This window comes from Odontesthes bonariensis, chromosome 9 (genome assembly GCF_027942865.1).
Source record: "Odontesthes bonariensis isolate fOdoBon6 chromosome 9, fOdoBon6.hap1, whole genome shotgun sequence".
NCBI classification, from domain to species: domain Eukaryota; kingdom Metazoa; phylum Chordata; class Actinopteri; order Atheriniformes; family Atherinopsidae; genus Odontesthes; species Odontesthes bonariensis.
The window spans coordinates 2,042,213-2,061,379 of record NC_134514.1 but is presented as its reverse complement, the minus strand read 5'-3'; the positions used below and the strand labels follow the sequence as shown (position 1 = coordinate 2,061,379).

The following is a 19,167-nucleotide window of genomic DNA, read 5'->3' as shown; positions in this document are numbered from 1 at the left end:
AATCTCATTTGATTAATCTAACCTGATTAATCTCTTCTGACAAATCTCATTTGATTAATCTCACTTGATTAATCTAACCTGATTAATCTGACCTGATTAATCTAACCTGACTGATCTCATCTGATTAATCTCACCTGATTAATCTCATATGATTAATCTCACTTGATTAATCTAACCTGATTAATCTCATATGATTAATCTCACTTGATTAATCTAACCTGATTAATCTCATCTGATTAATCTAACCTGATTAATCTCATCTGATTAATCTCACCTGATTAATCTCACTTGATTAATCTCACCTGATTAATCTCACTTGATTAATCTCACCTGATTAATCTACCTCAAACACATCCAATGAAACTGTCTACACAGATTTGAGATGTTCCTCCTTTCCTTCAGATTTCAGAAGGAAGCAGATTTCCACTTTCTGTTGTTACAGGCTGTGATCAGCAGGGGGCGACATCACACCAGGAATCAGTGCTGACAGCTGTGCACATCTGTAACTCTGTAAGTAATCCAATCTGCTGTAATCAGATTACAGCTCCAACCCTCCAACCCTACACCTAACCACAGTGGGTCAACTTTCAGACCGATTACAAAAACTGTGGCAGAGCCTTCGGTTATCAGGCCCCTCTCTGTGGAACCAGCTGCCAGTTTGGGAGGCAGAGCCTTCAGTTATCAGGCCCCTCTCTGTGGGACCAGCTGCCAGTTTGGGAGGCAGAGCCTTCAGTTATCAGGCCCCTCTCTGTGGAACCAGCTGCCAGTTTGGGAGGCAGAGCCTTCAGTTATCAGGCCCCTCTCTGTGGAACCAGCTGCCAGTTTGGGAGGCAGAGCCTTCAGTTATCAGGCCCCTCTCTGTGGAATATTAATTAACTGGATCTGATGTTATTATGATTGTATTACAGTGAATTGCACAGCTCAGCTCTGTATCTCTGAACTGATCTTGAACAGGAAGCTGTTGCTCATGTAAACCCGGTTTCTCTCACTGAAGTTTCTCTCACTGAAGTTTCTCTCACTGAAGTTTCTCTCACTGAAGTTTCTCTCACTGAGGTTTCTCTCACTGAAGTTTCTCTCACTTCAGACGGACTCAGACTCCAGCAGCTCCCGGTGATTCATCCGGATCCTGCAGCCTGAGTTCAGCTTTATTGGGACACATGTGGCAGGAACACAGCTGAGGACCCCTGAGGCGCGTGCCCGTGTGTTTGGTTGCTCCTTTAGTGTCACAGTTTGCTCGCAGGCTCGTGCTGCCTCTGTTTGATCTGCGGTCGGAGCAGCTCGCGCTGTTGGGAAATCAGCTGGTGTCGCAACAGTGAGACAGAAGGAGGAGCGTGGACCGGAATCAGCTTCCACTTCCTACTTACAGCAGCTCGAGTCCGCGCGGGTCCGCCGCAGCTCCGCGCGCTCCTCACTCACTTTGGGTCCCAGCTGCGTCCAGCTGTTTCCAGCTGCGCGCGCTGCGGTTCCGCCTCTGCTCCTCCGGTCCACTTCTGGGCTGTTTTAAAGAAGCGCGTGCTGGTCCTCCGTGCTCGTTAGTCACCGGGACGCGCAGCTTGGAGCAGCTCCCGGACCGCCGCGGTGCGCCCCGGGAGATTTACGGCCGTGGCGGAGCCCTGAGACCGGGACCGTTAATCACCAGAGCCCCGGGGCCGCCGGTCCCCGCTGGGTGAGTGTTTGTGAGTCAGCCGCGGGACCTCCTGGTCCAGATCCAGGTCCAGGTCCAGATTCCGGTCCTCTGATCCGGCCCCTCCTGCGCCCGCCGGGACCGGCTGCTGGACGCGCACCTGGCGGAGCCCCCGACCTCCACCCAATGTAAGTCCCCGCCTTTTTGTACCATTTAGTAAACACTGAACCCGGTTCTGAGAGTTTCTCCTGATAAACCCCTGAGGGTCTGCAGCATGCAGCCCCCCACCGCCCACCCCAGCCTCAGGGCGCAGAACCTCCACTTTAACCCTCCTGTGTTCCTGCGGGTCCAAAGTGAGCCACCACCATGTTTATCTGTAGAAAAAACACCTGAAACTATATTTTTCCAACTTGAAATGTTATGACTTTTCCTAAAGGGACCCCATCATTAGAAAAAGTCACACTTTATTTCTGTTTATGTCTCCATGTGGGCTGTACACCACTAGGGTACAAAGATTGTCTTATGGGTCATTTTTGACCCGTGAATTATAAAAACATTTAAACAGCAGAAAAAAGTTCACTGTTTTTTTCCCTTTCAATATAATTAATTCAGAAGTAATTACTTCACATTTATATAATAGCAATAATAAACCTTTATTATGTAAAAGAAAACTGAGAAAACAAGAAAACTGTTGGTCCAACTGACCAAAAAAAAAAAAAAAGTGTAATCCTGAAAACTGCTGATTGTCTTTTTGTATTGTGTAACAAAAAATACATGATAAAAAATGTATTGAGTTGAGTTGAATAGATAAATAACAGGTGGTTTCATCATACTAAATAGATTTTGGATTTAAAATGAAAGTAAGTTGCTTTATTTTGGGGCTTTGGTAGGGCGGCTCATTTGACCCGTAGGACAAAGGGAGTAAACACAATGTTAAGACCGCACAAAGGGTTAAAGTGATGATGGATACTTTTACCCATCTATTGAATGATTTATTTAAAATTCAGAATTTATTTTCCAGCCGAATTTGATAAAAGACCCTGCAAAGTTTCCAGAAGGATCCCTGATTTACGGACAGTTTGGTTATGAATGACAGGAGTGACGTCAGACTGAGTCTGGGGGATGTTTTCCTGCCTGACGGTCTGTTGCTGCTGCGCATCGATCCGCTCAGATAATCAGATTTAGGCGCTCGGGTCAGTTCGGGGACTCTGCAGAGCTCAGCAGAAACGCGCCTCTTCATCATCAGATCTGAGCTCTGTAAGAGATTCACCTGATCAAAACATTAAAGGGATAGTTCGCCTCTTTCACATGAAGCTGTATGAGTTTAGTTAAAAAAATAAAGCGTTTTGCTTCTCAGAACAATATGCGTTCAACAGAGTAATACATTTGCATCACAAAATGGTTCTCCAGGAAAAAGTCAGACCTCACAATCTCTTGGCCCTATTTTCTCTCCCTTCGTATCACTGCCTGCTGCCGCCTGCCGACAGCCGCGCCTGTTACGCTGTTTGCTGCTCGGTCTGCACAGCAGGCAGTGATACGAAGGGAGAGAAAATAGGGCCAAGAGATTGTGAGGTCTCACTTTTTCCTGAGTTTTATGTGGATAAAATAACAGAAAAACATGAAAAAGATCCGACTGAAGACATCTTACTGAGTTTAAAAAAAAAAAAAAAAGTATTTATAAACTTTTACAGTCGTTTATAATAACAACAAGAACAGAAACAGTGCGGACTAGTCAGAGATACAATGTGTCAGCGTGGGGTGGATGGAGGACACGGATGCAGACTTAAGAAAGAAAAACTGGATTTATTTAGAAAAATGAAAAAACAAAGTACAAACCAAAGGCGCGGCCAAACCGGATATCAAAAAACTTAGCTGGGAATAAATACTTGGAAAACAAAACAAAGAACTTAACATGGCATGGATAAATAAATACTTAGCTTGAAAAACGAGGTGGAACATGGGAAAACCTGGTAGCATGGCATGGATGACAAACAAAGATCCGACAAACTAAGAGGTGAGGCAGGAAACTAAAAAGGGAGTGAGAGTGGTTGGAGAGTGAGTGCAGCTGAGGGAAAAAACAGGTGAAGTGAGTGAACTAATAAACAGAGTGCAGGGAAACTAAGACATGACTAAACTAAACATGGACTAAGAACCAAAAACCAAGACATGAACACAAAAACGTAACATAAAACTAAAAACGAGAGTCCATGGGCGTGACACAATGGTATATAAAATGGTTATAGTGGTAACACAGCGTTGCCCATTTAGGTCTCTATTGCATTCAACTCCCATTGCTTCCAGAGGTTTCCTCCAAGTGTCTATAAATAACTGAGTTTTGCCATCAATAAAGTGTCCAAGTTTCAGCATGGTCATAAGGTCGACAATCAAGGACTTCCATACAGAAATAGATGGAGGGTCTTCCCCCACCCACTTCATCATTATGCTTTTCCTAGCTAGCATTAATAGTGATTGAACCACATTCTCATTTTTTTAATTGAAACAGGGACGTGACCAAGCAAACACATCATTGGATTTTCAATCACTTGTTGTCCCATTGCTTTACTTATATCAGAGCAAACTTTGTTCCAAAATTTCTGAATGTAAACACATTCCCAAAGGCAATGGTGCCTTGTACCCACATGAACTTTACATTTTTGACAATTTGGTGACATACCCACATTATATTTACTGAAAATGTTCGGAGAAATGTAAACATTATGCATAATATTCTTTAAACTTGTTGCAGATTGAGATTTTAGATGGTAAAGTAAGAATTCTGTAGCCTGGCGACGCCATCCTACGTACTTCCGCCCAAAGATTTTGGCTCCGCACATAGTCTGGCCAAATCCCCCTACCTCGGTTCGCTCAGTGTTTTGCCAATCAGCAAACAGTTGCGAGTGGTGACGCAGAACTCACGCGCGGAGTCCATTGTAGTCCATATAATTGTAGTTCAACCGCAGCGGAAATAAACATGGCGACGGAAGAAGAGACGCTAGAAGCTATCCATGAAGTTGTCTCAACTCTGGGGAGCATTACACAATTAAAACGAGAGCAAGAGGAATGCCTCGTCAATTTTGGTAGTGGATGCGGGAAGCGTGATTCGAGAGTAAGCATGAACCTCGGCGCATAACCTACGTCCTTTCTAAACATTATGATTGGTTAAGGGAACTCCAATGAATTTAAGTTGCTGAGTAAGGTCCCATCCTCCATGGAAACGGATTCCTCTTGGGTTTTTCCGACTGTTTGACGGAGGCAACAGTCGGCTTTCGCCCAGGCTAAGAATTCTGTCCCAAACCTGTACACTTATTTCACATTCAAATAGCACTCCCCACGATTTCCTCAACCAAGAGAGTTTGTCCACACTGAGGAGAATATTTCTGAGTAAAATTTGTTGCTGATATGGGATGTCATACAGCTTCATGTCAGAAGAGGCGAACTGTCCCTTTAAGAAGCTGATGATGTTTCACGCAGCAGTGACTGAGCTGCTGAAGCTGCTGAAAATGACTTATCAACTACCCAGAATCCTCTGGGGCACCCCCCCCCCACCTGCAGGATCACACACTGAGGTCCATAAACAGCCGGCAGGTGGCCAGCTGCTTTATTGGTGTGTGTGATGGATGGTGTTGTTGAGCAGCTGTGGTTCTGTATGTCCCTCCAGGGACCCCCTCCCTGCCCCATCCTCCTCCATCACTCATCTCCTCCTCTGAGGTGGGACCAGATCTGGGCCTGAAGAGAATCTTTTACTGTTTCTGATCCGCCCCTAAACACAAACTCAGAGGTTCTGCCCACGTTCAGCTGAAGGGAACATTTCACAGGACAGGGAGTGACTTTATTTACCCCACAAAAGGATGTGAGGTTGTCGTAGCAACCGGGTACAAAGTATAAATGCACTGTAACGAATTGCTTTATATTTACGGTGGATTTACAACAGTATCTGACTATATTTTACAATAATTGTATAATTGCCCCATTGGCCCCTTTGGTCCCTTTGGCCCCTTTGGCCCCTTTGGCCCCTTTGGTCCCTTTGGTCCCTTTGGCCCCTTTGGTCCCTTTGGCCCCTTTGGCTCCTTTGGCCCCTTTGGCCCCTTTGGTCCCTTTGGTCCCTTTGGTCCCTTTGGCCCCATTGGCCCCTTTGGCCCCTTTGGTCCCTTTGGCCCCTTTGGTCCCTTTGGTCCCTTTGGCCCCTTTGGTCCCTTTGGTCCCTTTGGCCCCTTTGGTCCCTTTGGTCCCTTTGGCCCCATTGGCCCCTTTGGCCCCTTTGGTCCCTTTGGCCCCTTTGGTCCCTTTGGTCCCTTTGGTCCCTTTGGCCCCTTTGGTCCCTTTGGTCCCTTTGGCCCCATTGGTCCCTTTGGCTCCTTTGGCTCCTTTGGTCCCTTTGGTCCCTTTGGCCCCTATGGCCCCTTTGGTCCCTTTGGTCCCTTTGGCCCCATTGGTCCCTTTGGCTCCTTTGGCTCCTTTGGTCCCTTTGGTCCCTTTGGCCCCTTTGGTCCCTTTGGTCCCTTTGGCCCCATTGGCCCCTTTGGCCCCTTTGGTCCCTTTGGCCCCTTTGGTCCCTTTGGCCCCTTTGGCCCCTTTGGTCCCTTTGGTCCCTTTGGTCCCTTTGGCCCCTTTGGTCCCTTTGGTCCCTTTGGCCCCTTTGGCCCCTTTGGCCCCTTTGGTCCCTTTGGCCCCTTTGGTCCCTTTGGCCCCTTTGGCCCCTTTGGTCCCTTTGGTCCCTTTGGCCCCTTTGGTCCCTTTGGTCCCTTTGGTCCCTTTGGCCCCATTGGTCCCTTTGGCTCCTTTGGCTCCTTTGGTCCCTTTGGTCCCTTTGGCCCCTTTGGCCCCTTTGGCCCCTGTTTCAGCGCCTGTTTGTCCACATGACGACTCTAAGAGCTGTGATTGGCTGCCTGACTTCTCCCCACATGTTTTGGTTGAACGAGGGAAAGGCAGCGACACACTCTGACTGTAAACAGTCTGTTATTCAGTAACCAGGCGCCCCATTATGGGTGTCCTTCCATTTCTTCCATTAAAGGGACAGCTCGCCTCTTTAAAGGGACAGTTCGCCTCTTTAAAGGGCCAGTTCGCCTCTTTAAAGGGCCAGTTCGCCTCTTTAAAGGGACAGTTCTCCTCTTTAAAGGGACAGTTCGCCTCTTTAAAGGGCCAGTTCGCCTCTTTAAAGGGACAGTTCTCCTCTTTAAAGGGACAGTTCGCCTCTTTAAAGGGACACTACGCCTCTTTAAAGGTACAGTTCGCCTCTTTAAAGGGACAGTTCGCCTCTTTAAAGGGACAGTTCGCCTCTTTAAAGGGACAGTTCTCCTCTTTAAATGGACAGTTCGCCTCTTCTGACATGAAGCTGTGTAACATCCCATATCAGCAGCATCATTTCTGAACATCTTCTTACCCCCTGCTGCGTCCTGTGAGCAGAGTTCCAGCCTCGTTTTGGTGTTGATGAAGGTAGTCCGGCTAGTTGGCTGGGGTTTAAAAAATAAAGCGTTTTGCTTCTCAGAACAATATGCGTTCAACAGAGTAATACATTTGCATCACAAAATGGTTCTCCAGGAAAAAGTCAGACCTCACAATCTCTTGGCCCTATTTTCTCTCCCTTCATATCACTGCCTGCTGCCGACAGCCGACAGCCGCGCCTGTTACGGTGTTTGCTGCTCGGTCTGCACAGCAGGTAAAGGAAAGGAAAGGAAAGGAAAGGAAAGGAAAGGAAAGGAAAGGAAACGAAAGGAAAGGAAAGGAAACAAAGGAGAAGGAAAGGAAAGGAAGGAAAGGAAGGAAAGGAAAGGAAAGGAAACGAAACGAAAGGAAAAGAAAGGAGAGGGAAAGGAAAGGAAAGGAAAGGAAACAAAGGAGAAGGAAAGGAAAGGAAGCAAAAGGAAAGGAAAGGAAAGGAAACGAAACGAAAGGAAAAGAAAGGAGAGGGAAAGGAAAGGAAATGAAAGGAAAGGAAAGGAAAGGAAAGGAAAGGAAACGAAAGGAGAGGAGAGGGAAAGGAAAGGAAACAAAGGAGAAGGAAAGGAAAGGAAGCAAAAGGAAAGGAAAGGAAAGGTCTGGCTTTTTCCTGGAGAACCATTTTGTGATGCAAATGTATTACTCTGTTGAACGCATATTGTTCTGAGAAGCAAAACGCTTTATTTTTTAAACCCCAGCCAACTAGCCGGACTACCTTCATCAACACCAAAACGAGGCTGGAACTCTGCTCACAGGACGCAGCAGGGGGTAAGAAGATGTTCAGAAATGATGCTGCTGATATGGGATGTTACACAGCTTCATGTCAGAAGAGGCGAACTGTCCCTTTAAAGAGGCGAACTGTCCCTTTAAAGAGGAGAACTGTCCCTTTAAAGAGGAGAACTGTCCCTTCAAAGAGGCGAACTATCCCTTTAAAGAGGCGAACTATCCCTTTAAAGAGGCGAACTATCCCTTTAAAGAGGCGAACTGTACCTTTAAAGAGGCGAACTGTCCCTTTAATGCACACCTGCCCTGGTTCTTCCAGCCTTCGGCCCATTCTTCTTCTGGAGGTGCCAGCAGCGTAATGTGTGCAGGATGTCAGAGGACACCCGGCTGTGATTCATTCTCTCTCCAGTGAAACTGTGAGCGTCTCCGGCTCCTCGATGGTTTTCCTGCCGGAGTTATTCTGCTTCCTGCTTTTGTTCGCTCGGCCATCTTCCCGCTGACACAGAAACTGGAAGCTTTACGCACTCAGAGATGAGTCCTTTGTAGTTTCAGCCGGTTTAACTCGTTACCTACCGACTCATTATTAACTCCCCGCTGAGGAGGAAACTTTTCCATCTGCTGTTTATCCTCCTTTTCTGCCTTCCTCTTCCCTGAATTCTCTCCTCATCTCCATGTTTCCTCCCCTCCTCTGTTCTTTCATGAAATAGATAAACACTTTTATAACTTTTATGACTTTTATGACAGTAATATGTCTGCTCTCCGGTGTGGAGGGACCCGGCTCATAAACAGTAATTAGACGCTAACCTGCTGGAACACAGAGTTTAATCACATTAAATCTGACCTGATGCTTTTATCTGGTAACTCATTCTCTATAAACCATGAATAAATAAAGCATCTGCACCCGGGGATGAAGCCCGTCGCTCTCAGTTCGTTCTGAAGCTCCTTAATGACTCGAGTGTTCGGTTCGGTGGTAAAATGGGACAAACGGGTCGGCATGTTCCACCATTTCTCCGTCAGTGCACTGAAAAAAGTGACTTTTTGGTGAAGTAAACTCATAATTTCTACCTTGTATTTTTAAGATTCAGTAAGAACTCGAGCTTCTTAAGTAAAATTAAACATTTTATTAACGTAATACATGAATTATGGGGGAAGAGTAAGTTTTACTTAGGTTTCCTCGTACAATTTAAATGTTTAATAGTTGTATGTACATAAACCTAGAAATACGACATAAACTTTACTCTGAAAGTGTATCGTTAAAATCTAGGATGCTAATCAGAGATGGGACCAAGTCACACATGTGCAAGTGTCAAGTAATTTTTTCTTGGTCAAGTCAAAGTCAAGTCACCTTATTATTGCAGTTTTACCTGCAGAATCTGATCTTAATAAAGTTAAAACACAAAGATATAAGTAACTGTCAGTAAACATCATTGGCCAATGTGTCCAACCTGTCCCCCCCGTATCATATCAAGCTAACGTTAGCTAACTACCGACTAGGCTAACAGGATAATATTAGCTAATATGACGAGCACTTACTGGCAGAGACGGGGACTCGAGTTGCTGTTTTGATGACTTGTGACTTGACTTGACAAAAAGTAAAAGACTTGAGACTCGACTCGGACTTGGAAGTTAAAGACTCGGCACTTGAATGACTTGAGTGTTAAGCATCTAGCATAACTTCGAACTTTGTTCGTCATTTGAAGATCCATTCTGACCAGTAAGTGCTTGGTGGTGTTTTTTTCAGAGACGAGCTGAAACGCATGAAGCTCCAAGTTAAAGAGATGAATGACATCCCACTAACGCTGCTCTTCCTCCCCCTGCAGGGCGCCCTTCCTCCTCCTCCTCCTCCTCCTCGGTGTAACGGGCGGCGGACGGGCTGTCGGTCAGCCCAGCGACCCCACAGGTAGGTGCATCTGGGACAGACCGGGGCTCATTAGGAGGCACCGATCGCTGGCTGGAGTTTAACGGCCGACTGGAAGCTGGAGAACATCGTTACTCTGATCGTCCCTCAGTGGAGCAGAGCCACATGAAAACACGAGTTTTTACATCCTTTAATATCCACAAACATCAGGTCAGGGCGTCGGATTCTGTCTGCTGTAACAGGAGCAGAAATATGAGGTTTCTGCTTTTCTGCTGCGACTCCTGTGAGAATCAAGGTTAAAAACAAGGTTAATTATGGGGGGAGGGGAGGTAAAACCTGCATGGGGGAAACATCCATCATCTTCTGTTTCTCCGGGGGTCGCGGGGGCAGCAGCTTAATCAGAGAAACCCAGACCTCTCTGTCCCCGGCCACTTCCTCCAGCTCTTCTGGGGGGACCCCGAGGCATTCCCAGGCCAGCCGAGAGACATGAGCTGCATTCCCACTGTAGGAACCTTCTGCAGTTCCTTTAACCTTTTCAGGAACCGTTTTTTCCCGCATTCGCACATACAGGAACTAGGGAGCACGGCCCTCAGGAACTAGGGAGCACGACCCAAAGGAAGTAGGGACCACGGCCCTCAGGAACTAGGGACCACGGCCCAAAGGAACTAGGGACCACGGCCCAAAGGAACTAGGGACCACGGCCCAAAGGAACTAGGGACCACGGCCCAAAGGAACTAGGGACCACGACCCAAAGGAACTAGGGATCACGGCCCTCGGGAACTAGGGACCACGGCCCAAAGGAACTAGGGACCACGGCCCAAAGGAACTAGGGACCACGGCCCTCAGGAACTAGGGACCACGGCCCAAAGGAACTAGGGATCACGGCCCTCGGGAACTAGGGACCACAGCCCTCGGGAACTAGGGACCACGGCCCTCAGGAACTAGGGACCACGACCCAAAGGAACTAGGGATCACGGCCCTCGGGAACTAGGGACCACGGCCCAAAGGAACTAGGGACCACGACCCAAAGGAACTAGGGATCACGGCCCTCGGGAACTAGGGACCACAGCCCTCAGGAACTAGGGACCGCGGCCCTCAGGAACTAGGGACCACGGCCCAAAGGAACTAGGGACCACGGCCCAAAGGAACTAGGGACCACGGCCCAAAGGAACTAGGGACCACGGCCCAAAGGAACTAGGGACCACGGCCCAAAGGAACTAGGGACCACGGCCCAAAGGAACTAGGGACCACGACCCAAAGGAACTAGGGATCACGGCCCTCGGGAACTAGGGACCACGGCCCAAAGGAACTAGGGACCACGGCCCAAAGGAACTAGGGACCACGGCCCTCAGGAACTAGGGACCACGGCCCAAAGGAACTAGGGATCACGGCCCTCGGGAACTAGGGACCGCGGCCCTCGGGAACTAGGGACCACAGCCCTCGGGAACTAGGGACCACGGCCCTCAGGAACTAGGGACCACGACCCAAAGGAACTAGGGATCACGGCCCTCGGGAACTAGGGACCACGGCCCAAAGGAACTAGGGACCACGACCCAAAGGAACTAGGGATCACGGCCCTCGGGAACTAGGGACCACAGCCCTCAGGAACTAGGGACCGCGGCCCTCAGGAACTAGGGACCACGGCCCAAAGGAACTAGGGACCACGGCCCTCTGGAACTAGGGACCACGGCCCTCAGGAACTAGGGACCACCACCCAAAGGAACTAGGGACCACCACCCAAAGGAACTAGGGACCACGGCCCTCGGGAACTAGGGACCACCGCCCAAAGGAACTAGGGACCACCGCCCAAAGGAACTAGGGACCACCACCCAAAGGAACTAGGGACCACGGCCCAAAGGAACTAGGGACCACGGCCCTCAGGAACTAGGGACCACGGCCCAAAGGAACTAGGGATCACGGCCCTCGGGAACTAGGGACCGCGGCCCTCGGGAACTAGGGACCACAGCCCTCGGGAACTAGGGACCACGGCCCTCAGGAACTAGGGACCACGACCCAAAGGAACTAGGGATCACGGCCCTCGGGAACTAGGGACCACGGCCCAAAGGAACTAGGGACCACGACCCAAAGGAACTAGGGATCACGGCCCTCGGGAACTAGGGACCACAGCCCTCAGGAACTAGGGACCGCGGCCCTCAGGAACTAGGGACCACGGCCCAAAGGAACTAGGGACCACGGCCCTCTGGAACTAGGGACCACGGCCCTCAGGAACTAGGGACCACCACCCAAAGGAACTAGGGACCACCACCCAAAGGAACTAGGGACCACGGCCCTCGGGAACTAGGGACCACCGCCCAAAGGAACTAGGGACCACCGCCCAAAGGAACTAGGGATCCCGGCCCTCGGGAACTAGGGACCACCGCCCAAAGGAACTAGGGACCACCGCCCAAAGGAACTAGGGACCACCACCCAAAGGAACTAGGGACCACCACCCAAAGGAACTAGGGACCACCGCCCAAAGGAACTAGGGACCACGGCCCAAAGGAACTAGGGACCACGACCCAAAGGAACTAGGGATCACGGCCCTCGGGAACTAGGGACCACGGCTCAAAGGAACTAGGGACCACGGCCCAAAGGAACTAGGGACCACGGCCCTCAGGAACTAGGGACCACGGCCCAAAGGAACTAGGGATCACGGCCCTCGGGAACTAGGGACCGCGGCCCTCGGGAACTAGGGACCACAGCCCTCGGGAACTAGGGACCACGGCCCTCAGGAACTAGGGACCACGACCCAAAGGAACTAGGGATCACGGCCCTCGGGAACTAGGGACCACGGCCCAAAGGAACTAGGGACCACGACCCAAAGGAACTAGGGATCACGGCCCTCGGGAACTAGGGACCACAGCCCTCAGGAACTAGGGACCGCGGCCCTCAGGAACTAGGGACCACGGCCCTCTGGAACTAGGGACCACGGCCCTCAGGAACTAGGGACCACCACCCAAAGGAACTAGGGACCACCACCCAAAGGAACTAGGGACCACGGCCCTCGGGAACTAGGGACCACCGCCCAAAGGAACTAGGGACCACGGCCCTCAGGAACTAGGGACCACCGCCCAAAGGAACTAGGGATCCCGGCCCTCGGGAACTAGGGACCACCGCCCAAAGGAACTAGGGACCACCGCCCAAAGGAACTAGGGACCACCACCCAAAGGAACTAGGGACCACCACCCAAAGGAACTAGGGACCACCGCCCAAAGGAACTAGGGATCCCGGCCCTCGGGAACTAGGGACCACCGCCCAAAGGAACTAGGGACCACCGCCCAAAGGAACTAGGGACCACCACCCAAAGGAACTAGGGACCACCACCCAAAGGAACTAGGGACCACCGCCCAAAGGAATTAGGGACCACCGCCCAAAGGAATTAGGGACCACGGCCCTCAGTTCCTGGAACCATTTCAGGAAATGAATGTTCCTGTATGTCCGAATGCAGGAAAAAACGGCCCCGTTCCTGAAAAGGTTCTAGGAACTGTAAAAGGTTCTGACAGTGGGAATGCGGCTATAGATAATATAAAAGTATATAGGTGTAAAACTCTAATAGTTTAGTTCGGGCTATACGTGTGTCTGTTTCGTGTGATTTCATGTAACCCTACAAATAATTATTCTGGTCTTAAAAGTCTTAAAACAGGAGAAAAAAGGAGACATTCATGATTGGAATGGTTAATAAATATTTCAGTCATTCATTAAAATTCATAATTTTTGTTTAATTAAACTATAGTTTAAATGGTTTAAAACTGTTTCTGCCTCAGATTCTGGGTTTATGTTCATGTTGGAACATGTTTCAGTGAATCAGCTGCTTCCTGTTTTTATGGAGAAATATAAAGAAATGAGGACTGGATCAGGAGTTTTTCAATCGTCCTTAAGAATTCATATTGTCACCAGGTGATGTTTTCAGATCTTTCTATTACAGGAAGCAGTGATAAAATAAAGCTTTCCCTGTTAAAGTCTGGTTCACTCCAACCCTTCAGGCTGCATGTTTTCAGCCTCAGAGTGAAACCTGCAGCATGAAGAAGAACTGCAGCACGTTACAGACGGATGGATGATGTGTGTGTTTGGAGGTGGAGGGGTGGGATGGTGGGGTGCGGGGGGTATTAGTGTAGATGGATGTATAGATAGTGAGAGGGGGAGGAGGTGCATGCCAGAGAAGGTTTTAATAGAAAGACTAATACTCCGGCCGGGGAAACCTGACAGGTCAATTACCGACACACCGAGTTCCACTCTGAGCAGCAGAAGTGGAGCGCCTCATTAATCAGGATGCTGACAGCCGGCTGGGCCTGGAACCGGGGCTCCGGACCCCGGAACCGATGCTCCGGACCCCGGAACCGAGGCTCCGGACCCTGGAACCGAGGCTGCGGAGCCTGGAACCGAGGCTCCGGACCCTGGAACCGAGGCTCCGGACCCTGGAACCGATGCTCCGGACCCTGGAACCGAGGCTCCAGACCCTGGAACCGGGGCTCCGGACCCTGGAACCAGGGCTGCGGACCCTGGAACCGAGGCTCCGGACCCCGGAACCGAGGCTCCGGACCCCGGAACCGATGCTCCGGACCCTGGAACCGAGGCTGCGGAGCCTGGAACCGAGGCTGCGGAGCCTGGAACCGATGCTCCGGACCCTGGAACCGATGCTCCGGACCCTGGAACCGAGGCTCCGGACCCTGGAACCGGGGCTCCGGACCCTGGAACCGGGGCTCCGGACCCTGGAACCGAGGCTGCGGAGCCTGGAACCGAGGCTCTGGACCCTGGAACCGAGGCTGCGGAGCCTGGAACCGAGGCTCCGGACCCTGCAATCGAGGCTCCGGACCCCGGAACCGAGGCTCCGGACCCCGGAACCGATGCTCCGGACCCCGGAACCGATGCTCCGGACCCTGGACGGGTCGCTCTGCCTCTGCTGCTGCTACAGAAAGGATTTGCTGAGCAGGAGCCTTTTTTAACTGTTTATTAAAGCCATGCAGAGCTGGTGTCTTTATTGTCATCATAAAGGAATCTGCCAGGTGTCTCCATTAATTACTTCGGTTAAAAAAAAGGCAGAAAAATTAAGGATCATCACAATTCACTGTGATGTCTTTTATGTAAAAGGTTTCATCTCTAAGATGAAGGAGAAGAGGAGCACATCCTTTTGGGAATGGTTCACACAATATTCAACGAATCAGCATTTAATAACTAGTTATAAGTTATTATTAAAGACAGCGGCGTCAATTCAGCCAAAGCTAAGGTCATGGCAAGGTCACTAAAGTCACATGACTACAGTATCAATCAATAAATATACAATAATCACCACAAGAGTCTGCTATGTAGCTTACCTGTGTGCAAATGCAGTCTCACTCACAAAGCCGCTAACATAACAATGGACTCGTCTCCGTCTCCCTGTTAGCATTAGGATTAGCATTAGCATTAGCGCCTTCACTACCTGGTCCTCCTTCCTCCGCCGCTGGGGCAACATTGGACCCCTTTTTTTGGTGATAAATAATCAATCTATCAATAAATCTAAAGTTTTCTGCTTTCTTTTCATATTTTACATTAATTAGCAAACAACAAATCCGGCTAATAACATCAGCTTTGACCTCCAGGGTTCCGTCATCTCGTGGGAGAGGGGGGGGGGGGATACCACATTTCAAAAGGGAAGATGATACTTAGATACATTGATTGTGTTGTTCAGAATTTCATTTGTAGTTCATTTATATGTATTAAATAATAGAACAATCAATACAAATTTGACACAGAGTAATTCCATAAATTCATTTAAAAAAAAAAAAAAAAAAAAAAAACCCGAACATTTCCATTTTCCCCTGGAGCCAAGGTGTGGCAGCTGCCGTACCCAATTACCATATTGCCATACCGATCCTCCTCCTTTCCTGTTAGCGCTCCGTCTGCAGTCTCTGTCTGCCCGGATTCTTAAAGCTGGTGGGCCCAGGTAGCGTCCTGTGATTTTGTTTCAGCCCTTCAGATGCTGACTTCAGAGCAGAGCTCTGCATGCAGAAGCCATTCGTCTCCACTTTTATTATTAGATTCAGTATCGAACAGTGAACTCTGTCTAATGAACTTTTTCATTATGGTTCTGGTCTGTGACGGAGTGTCTCTCTGTGTGTTCGGGTCCTGGTTTCATACACTGATTGGAGCCATTAGTCAATTTAATCAATTAGAAATAAATAGTTTGCATTAGTTTGAATGATAAGAGTCCAACAAGCTGAATATTTACAGTCAGATGTTTTATCTTTAGAACCTGGAATAGAAATAATCCCACAATAATTAGCTTTCTAGTCTTCACTGTTTTCCCTTTCTGTCTGTCTTCAGCGTATATATATATATATATATATATATATATATATATATATATATATATATATATATATACATATATATACAGCGTATTTACAGCATATATACAGTATATATACAGCGTATATACGGCGTATATACAGCATAAATACAGTATATATATATACAGCGTATATACAGCTGGTTCCCACACTTCAGACATGTTCAGACATGTTCTGGTTCCTATACAGTGAACCCTCGCTATAACGCGGTTCACCTTTCACGGTCTCGCTGCTTCACGGATTTGCATCGTGCATTGTGTTCTGCATTCTGATTGGCTAAACAGTCTCTCCGCTTCTTCTCTACCTGTGTGTCAATAACGTTGCGGTTTAATATGTACACGTACACGTTCATTACAGTTCTCAAACATAATCGATGGTGGCATGTCGGTATATATAAATCTTTTTGCCCAGAAGAAAAAAGAGCGACAACAACTACCGATAACGATGTTCTTCTCTCGAAAAAACACACCTGCACCGCAGGCTTTAGAAGAAAAAAACGCTACAGAGCGGAGTCAGGATGCAGCAGCTCAGTCAGAAGAGCAGTGAAATACACGTGAGTCACTATTTGTCCTACTGTACTTTGTATTTTTTTTCAAAATCATTTTTCATTTTCTCCCGTTCTAATCCAATGACTCGGGTCGCGGTGGGGCGGTGCTGATCTCCGCAATTTGAAGCCTTCAGTTCGTATTGATGATGAAAATGATTATTTTACAGTAGGCTACAGTAGTTATTTGTAAAAAAAATAAAAAAAAATATACAGCACTTTTATTTGTTAAACAAATGCTTGGGCCTGTAAAACGGTTTTGTTCTTTGGTTTCAATGCATTATGCAGTATTTCATTGTATAATAATTGTAAAAAAAAAAAAGGTTTCTACTTCACGGATTTCGCTTATCACGGGTTCTTTTTGGAACGTAATCCCCGCAAAAAACGAGGGTTCACTGTACTTCAGACATGTTCTGGTTCCCACACTTCAGACGTGTTCTGGTTCCTATACTTCAGACGTGTTCTGGTTCCCACACTTCAGACGTGTTCTGGTTCCCACACTTCAGACGTGTTCTGGTTCCTATACTTCAGACGTGTTCTGGTTCCCACACTTCAGACATGTTCTGGTTCCCACACTTCAGACGTGTTCTGGTTCCCACACTTCAGACATGTTCTGGTTCCCACACTTCAGACGTGTTCTGGTTCCCACACTTCAGACATGTTCTGGTTCCCACACTTCAGACATGTTCTGGTTCCCACACTTCAGACATGTTCTGGTTCCCACACTTCAGACGTGTTCTGGTTCCCACACTTCAGACGTGTTCTGGTTCCTATACTTCAGACATGTTCTGGTTCCCACACTTCAGACATGTTCTGGTTCCCACACTTCAGACGTGTTCTGGTTCCTATACTTCAGACGTGTTCTGGTTCCCACACTTCAGACGTGTTCTGGTTCCTATACTTCAGACGTGTTCTGGTTCCCACACTTCAGACATGTTCTGGTTCCCACACTTCAGACGTGTTCTGGTTCCCACACTTCAGACATGTTCTGGTTCCCACACTTCAGACATGTTCTGGTTCCCACACTTCAGACGTGTTCTGGTTCCCACACTTCAGACGTGTTCTGGTTCCTATACTTCAGACATGTTCTGGTTCCCACACTTCAGACATGTTCTGGTTCCCACACTTCAGACATGTTCTGGTTCCCACACTTCAGACATGTTCTGGTTCACACACTTCAGACATGTTCTGGTTCCCACACTTCAGACATGTTCTGGTTCCCACACTTCAGACATGTTCTGGTTCACACACTTCAGACATGTTCTGGTTCACACACTTCAGACATGTTCTGGTTCACACACTTCAGACGTGTTCAGACATGTTCTGGTTCACACACTTCAGACATGTTCTGGTTCACACACTTCAGACGTGTTCAGACATGTTCAGACATGTTCAGACATGTTCAGACATGTTCTGGTTCCCACATGTTCTGGTTCCCACACTTCAGACATGTTCTGGTTCCCACACTTCAGACATGTTCTGGTTCCCACACTTCAGACATGTTCTGGTTCCTATACTTCAGACGTGTTTTGGTTCCCACATGTTCTGGTTCACACACTTCAGACATGTTCTGGTTCCCACACTTCAGACATGTTCTGGTTCCCACACTTCAGACGTGTTCTGGTTCCCACACTTCAGCCTAACTGGTGCACTTCCTCAGCCTGCACCAGGCAGCGAGGGAACTGTGTGGATTCTGACATCTGTGGAGTTTTCCCAGGCCGACAGCGTTGGGATATTTTTAGGCTGAAGGTCGGGGGCAGGGAAATGTTCCCTGGCCTTCTGTCTCTGGTCAACATTTCAGGCGGTTCTATCAGATAAAGACCGTCTTCCTCCCTGACTGATCGTGTCATTTGTCAGCTTCGAGTCTTTAAAGTGCAGCTCAGATCTGCCTCTCATTAAAGGCTCAGCCGCCCTCTGGGCTTTCATCCCGTAATGAGCTGGAAGCGTTGTAACATCGGCCAGTTAACGATGACATCGTCTAAGCTCCGTTTGATCGGCACATAAAAACTTTACATCAGGGCCGGTTTGCTGGAGCAGATCCAGGAGGAAGAGTTAGATCTGCCTCTTCTTCCTCTCAGGTCTCATCAGGAGGACGTAAAAGACGTTTATGGAGCTTTGCTAGCTTACGGGGAAGCATTAGCCCCACCGTTGTGTCGGCTCTTTCTGTAGAATCCAGATAATTCGCCTCAGACCTGATGACATGTCGGTGGTGGCATGTGTTGTGTAACACAGTAAGACTGAGTAACCACGTCTGACTCATGTTTCACCTTTTTGAGATGCAGAAATCCTGCTTTAAAGTCACTGAACCTGATTTTAATGCTGGAATCAGGCCATAAAAACAGTTTATCACACGTTTTGTTACATCCAGGGTGCCAATGTAATTACAATTTCAAAGTTAAAGTGAAATTCATATAATTTAATCTGGCAGTGTGTGACAGTTGCTGCCATCTGGTGGTCACGTTGGAGATAGCAGCCATCTTGAATGCTAACAACAGGCTGCATCGATAGCTGTGGATTGTTGTAAAAGTCTGTCGCTCTCATGCTTTTATTTTGTAAAAGTCTGTCGCTCACAGGCTTTTATTTTGTAAAAGTCTGTAGCTCACAGGCTTTTATTTTGTAAAAGTCTGTCGCTCACAGGCTTTTATTTTGTAAA

At 48.3% G+C, this 19,167-nt stretch overlaps 1 protein-coding gene across 3 annotated transcripts in view; it reads left to right on the top strand.

Annotated features, from left to right (window-relative positions):
• Positions 1-1,370: 1,370 nt before the first annotated feature.
• Positions 1,371-19,167, top strand: part of il1rap (interleukin 1 receptor accessory protein) — a 44,171-nt gene continuing 26,374 nt past the window's right edge. For all 3 annotated transcript variants that reach the window (XR_012770280.1, XR_012770281.1, XM_075472739.1), the window contains exons 1-2: positions 1,371-1,812; positions 9,604-9,683. Coding sequence is in view for 1 of the 3 variants with exons in the window: in XM_075472739.1 (XP_075328854.1) it covers positions 1,811-1,812; positions 9,604-9,683 (82 nt within the window). In the remaining 2 variants the exon portion in view is untranslated. The remainder of the gene's footprint in view (positions 1,813-9,603; positions 9,684-19,167) is intronic.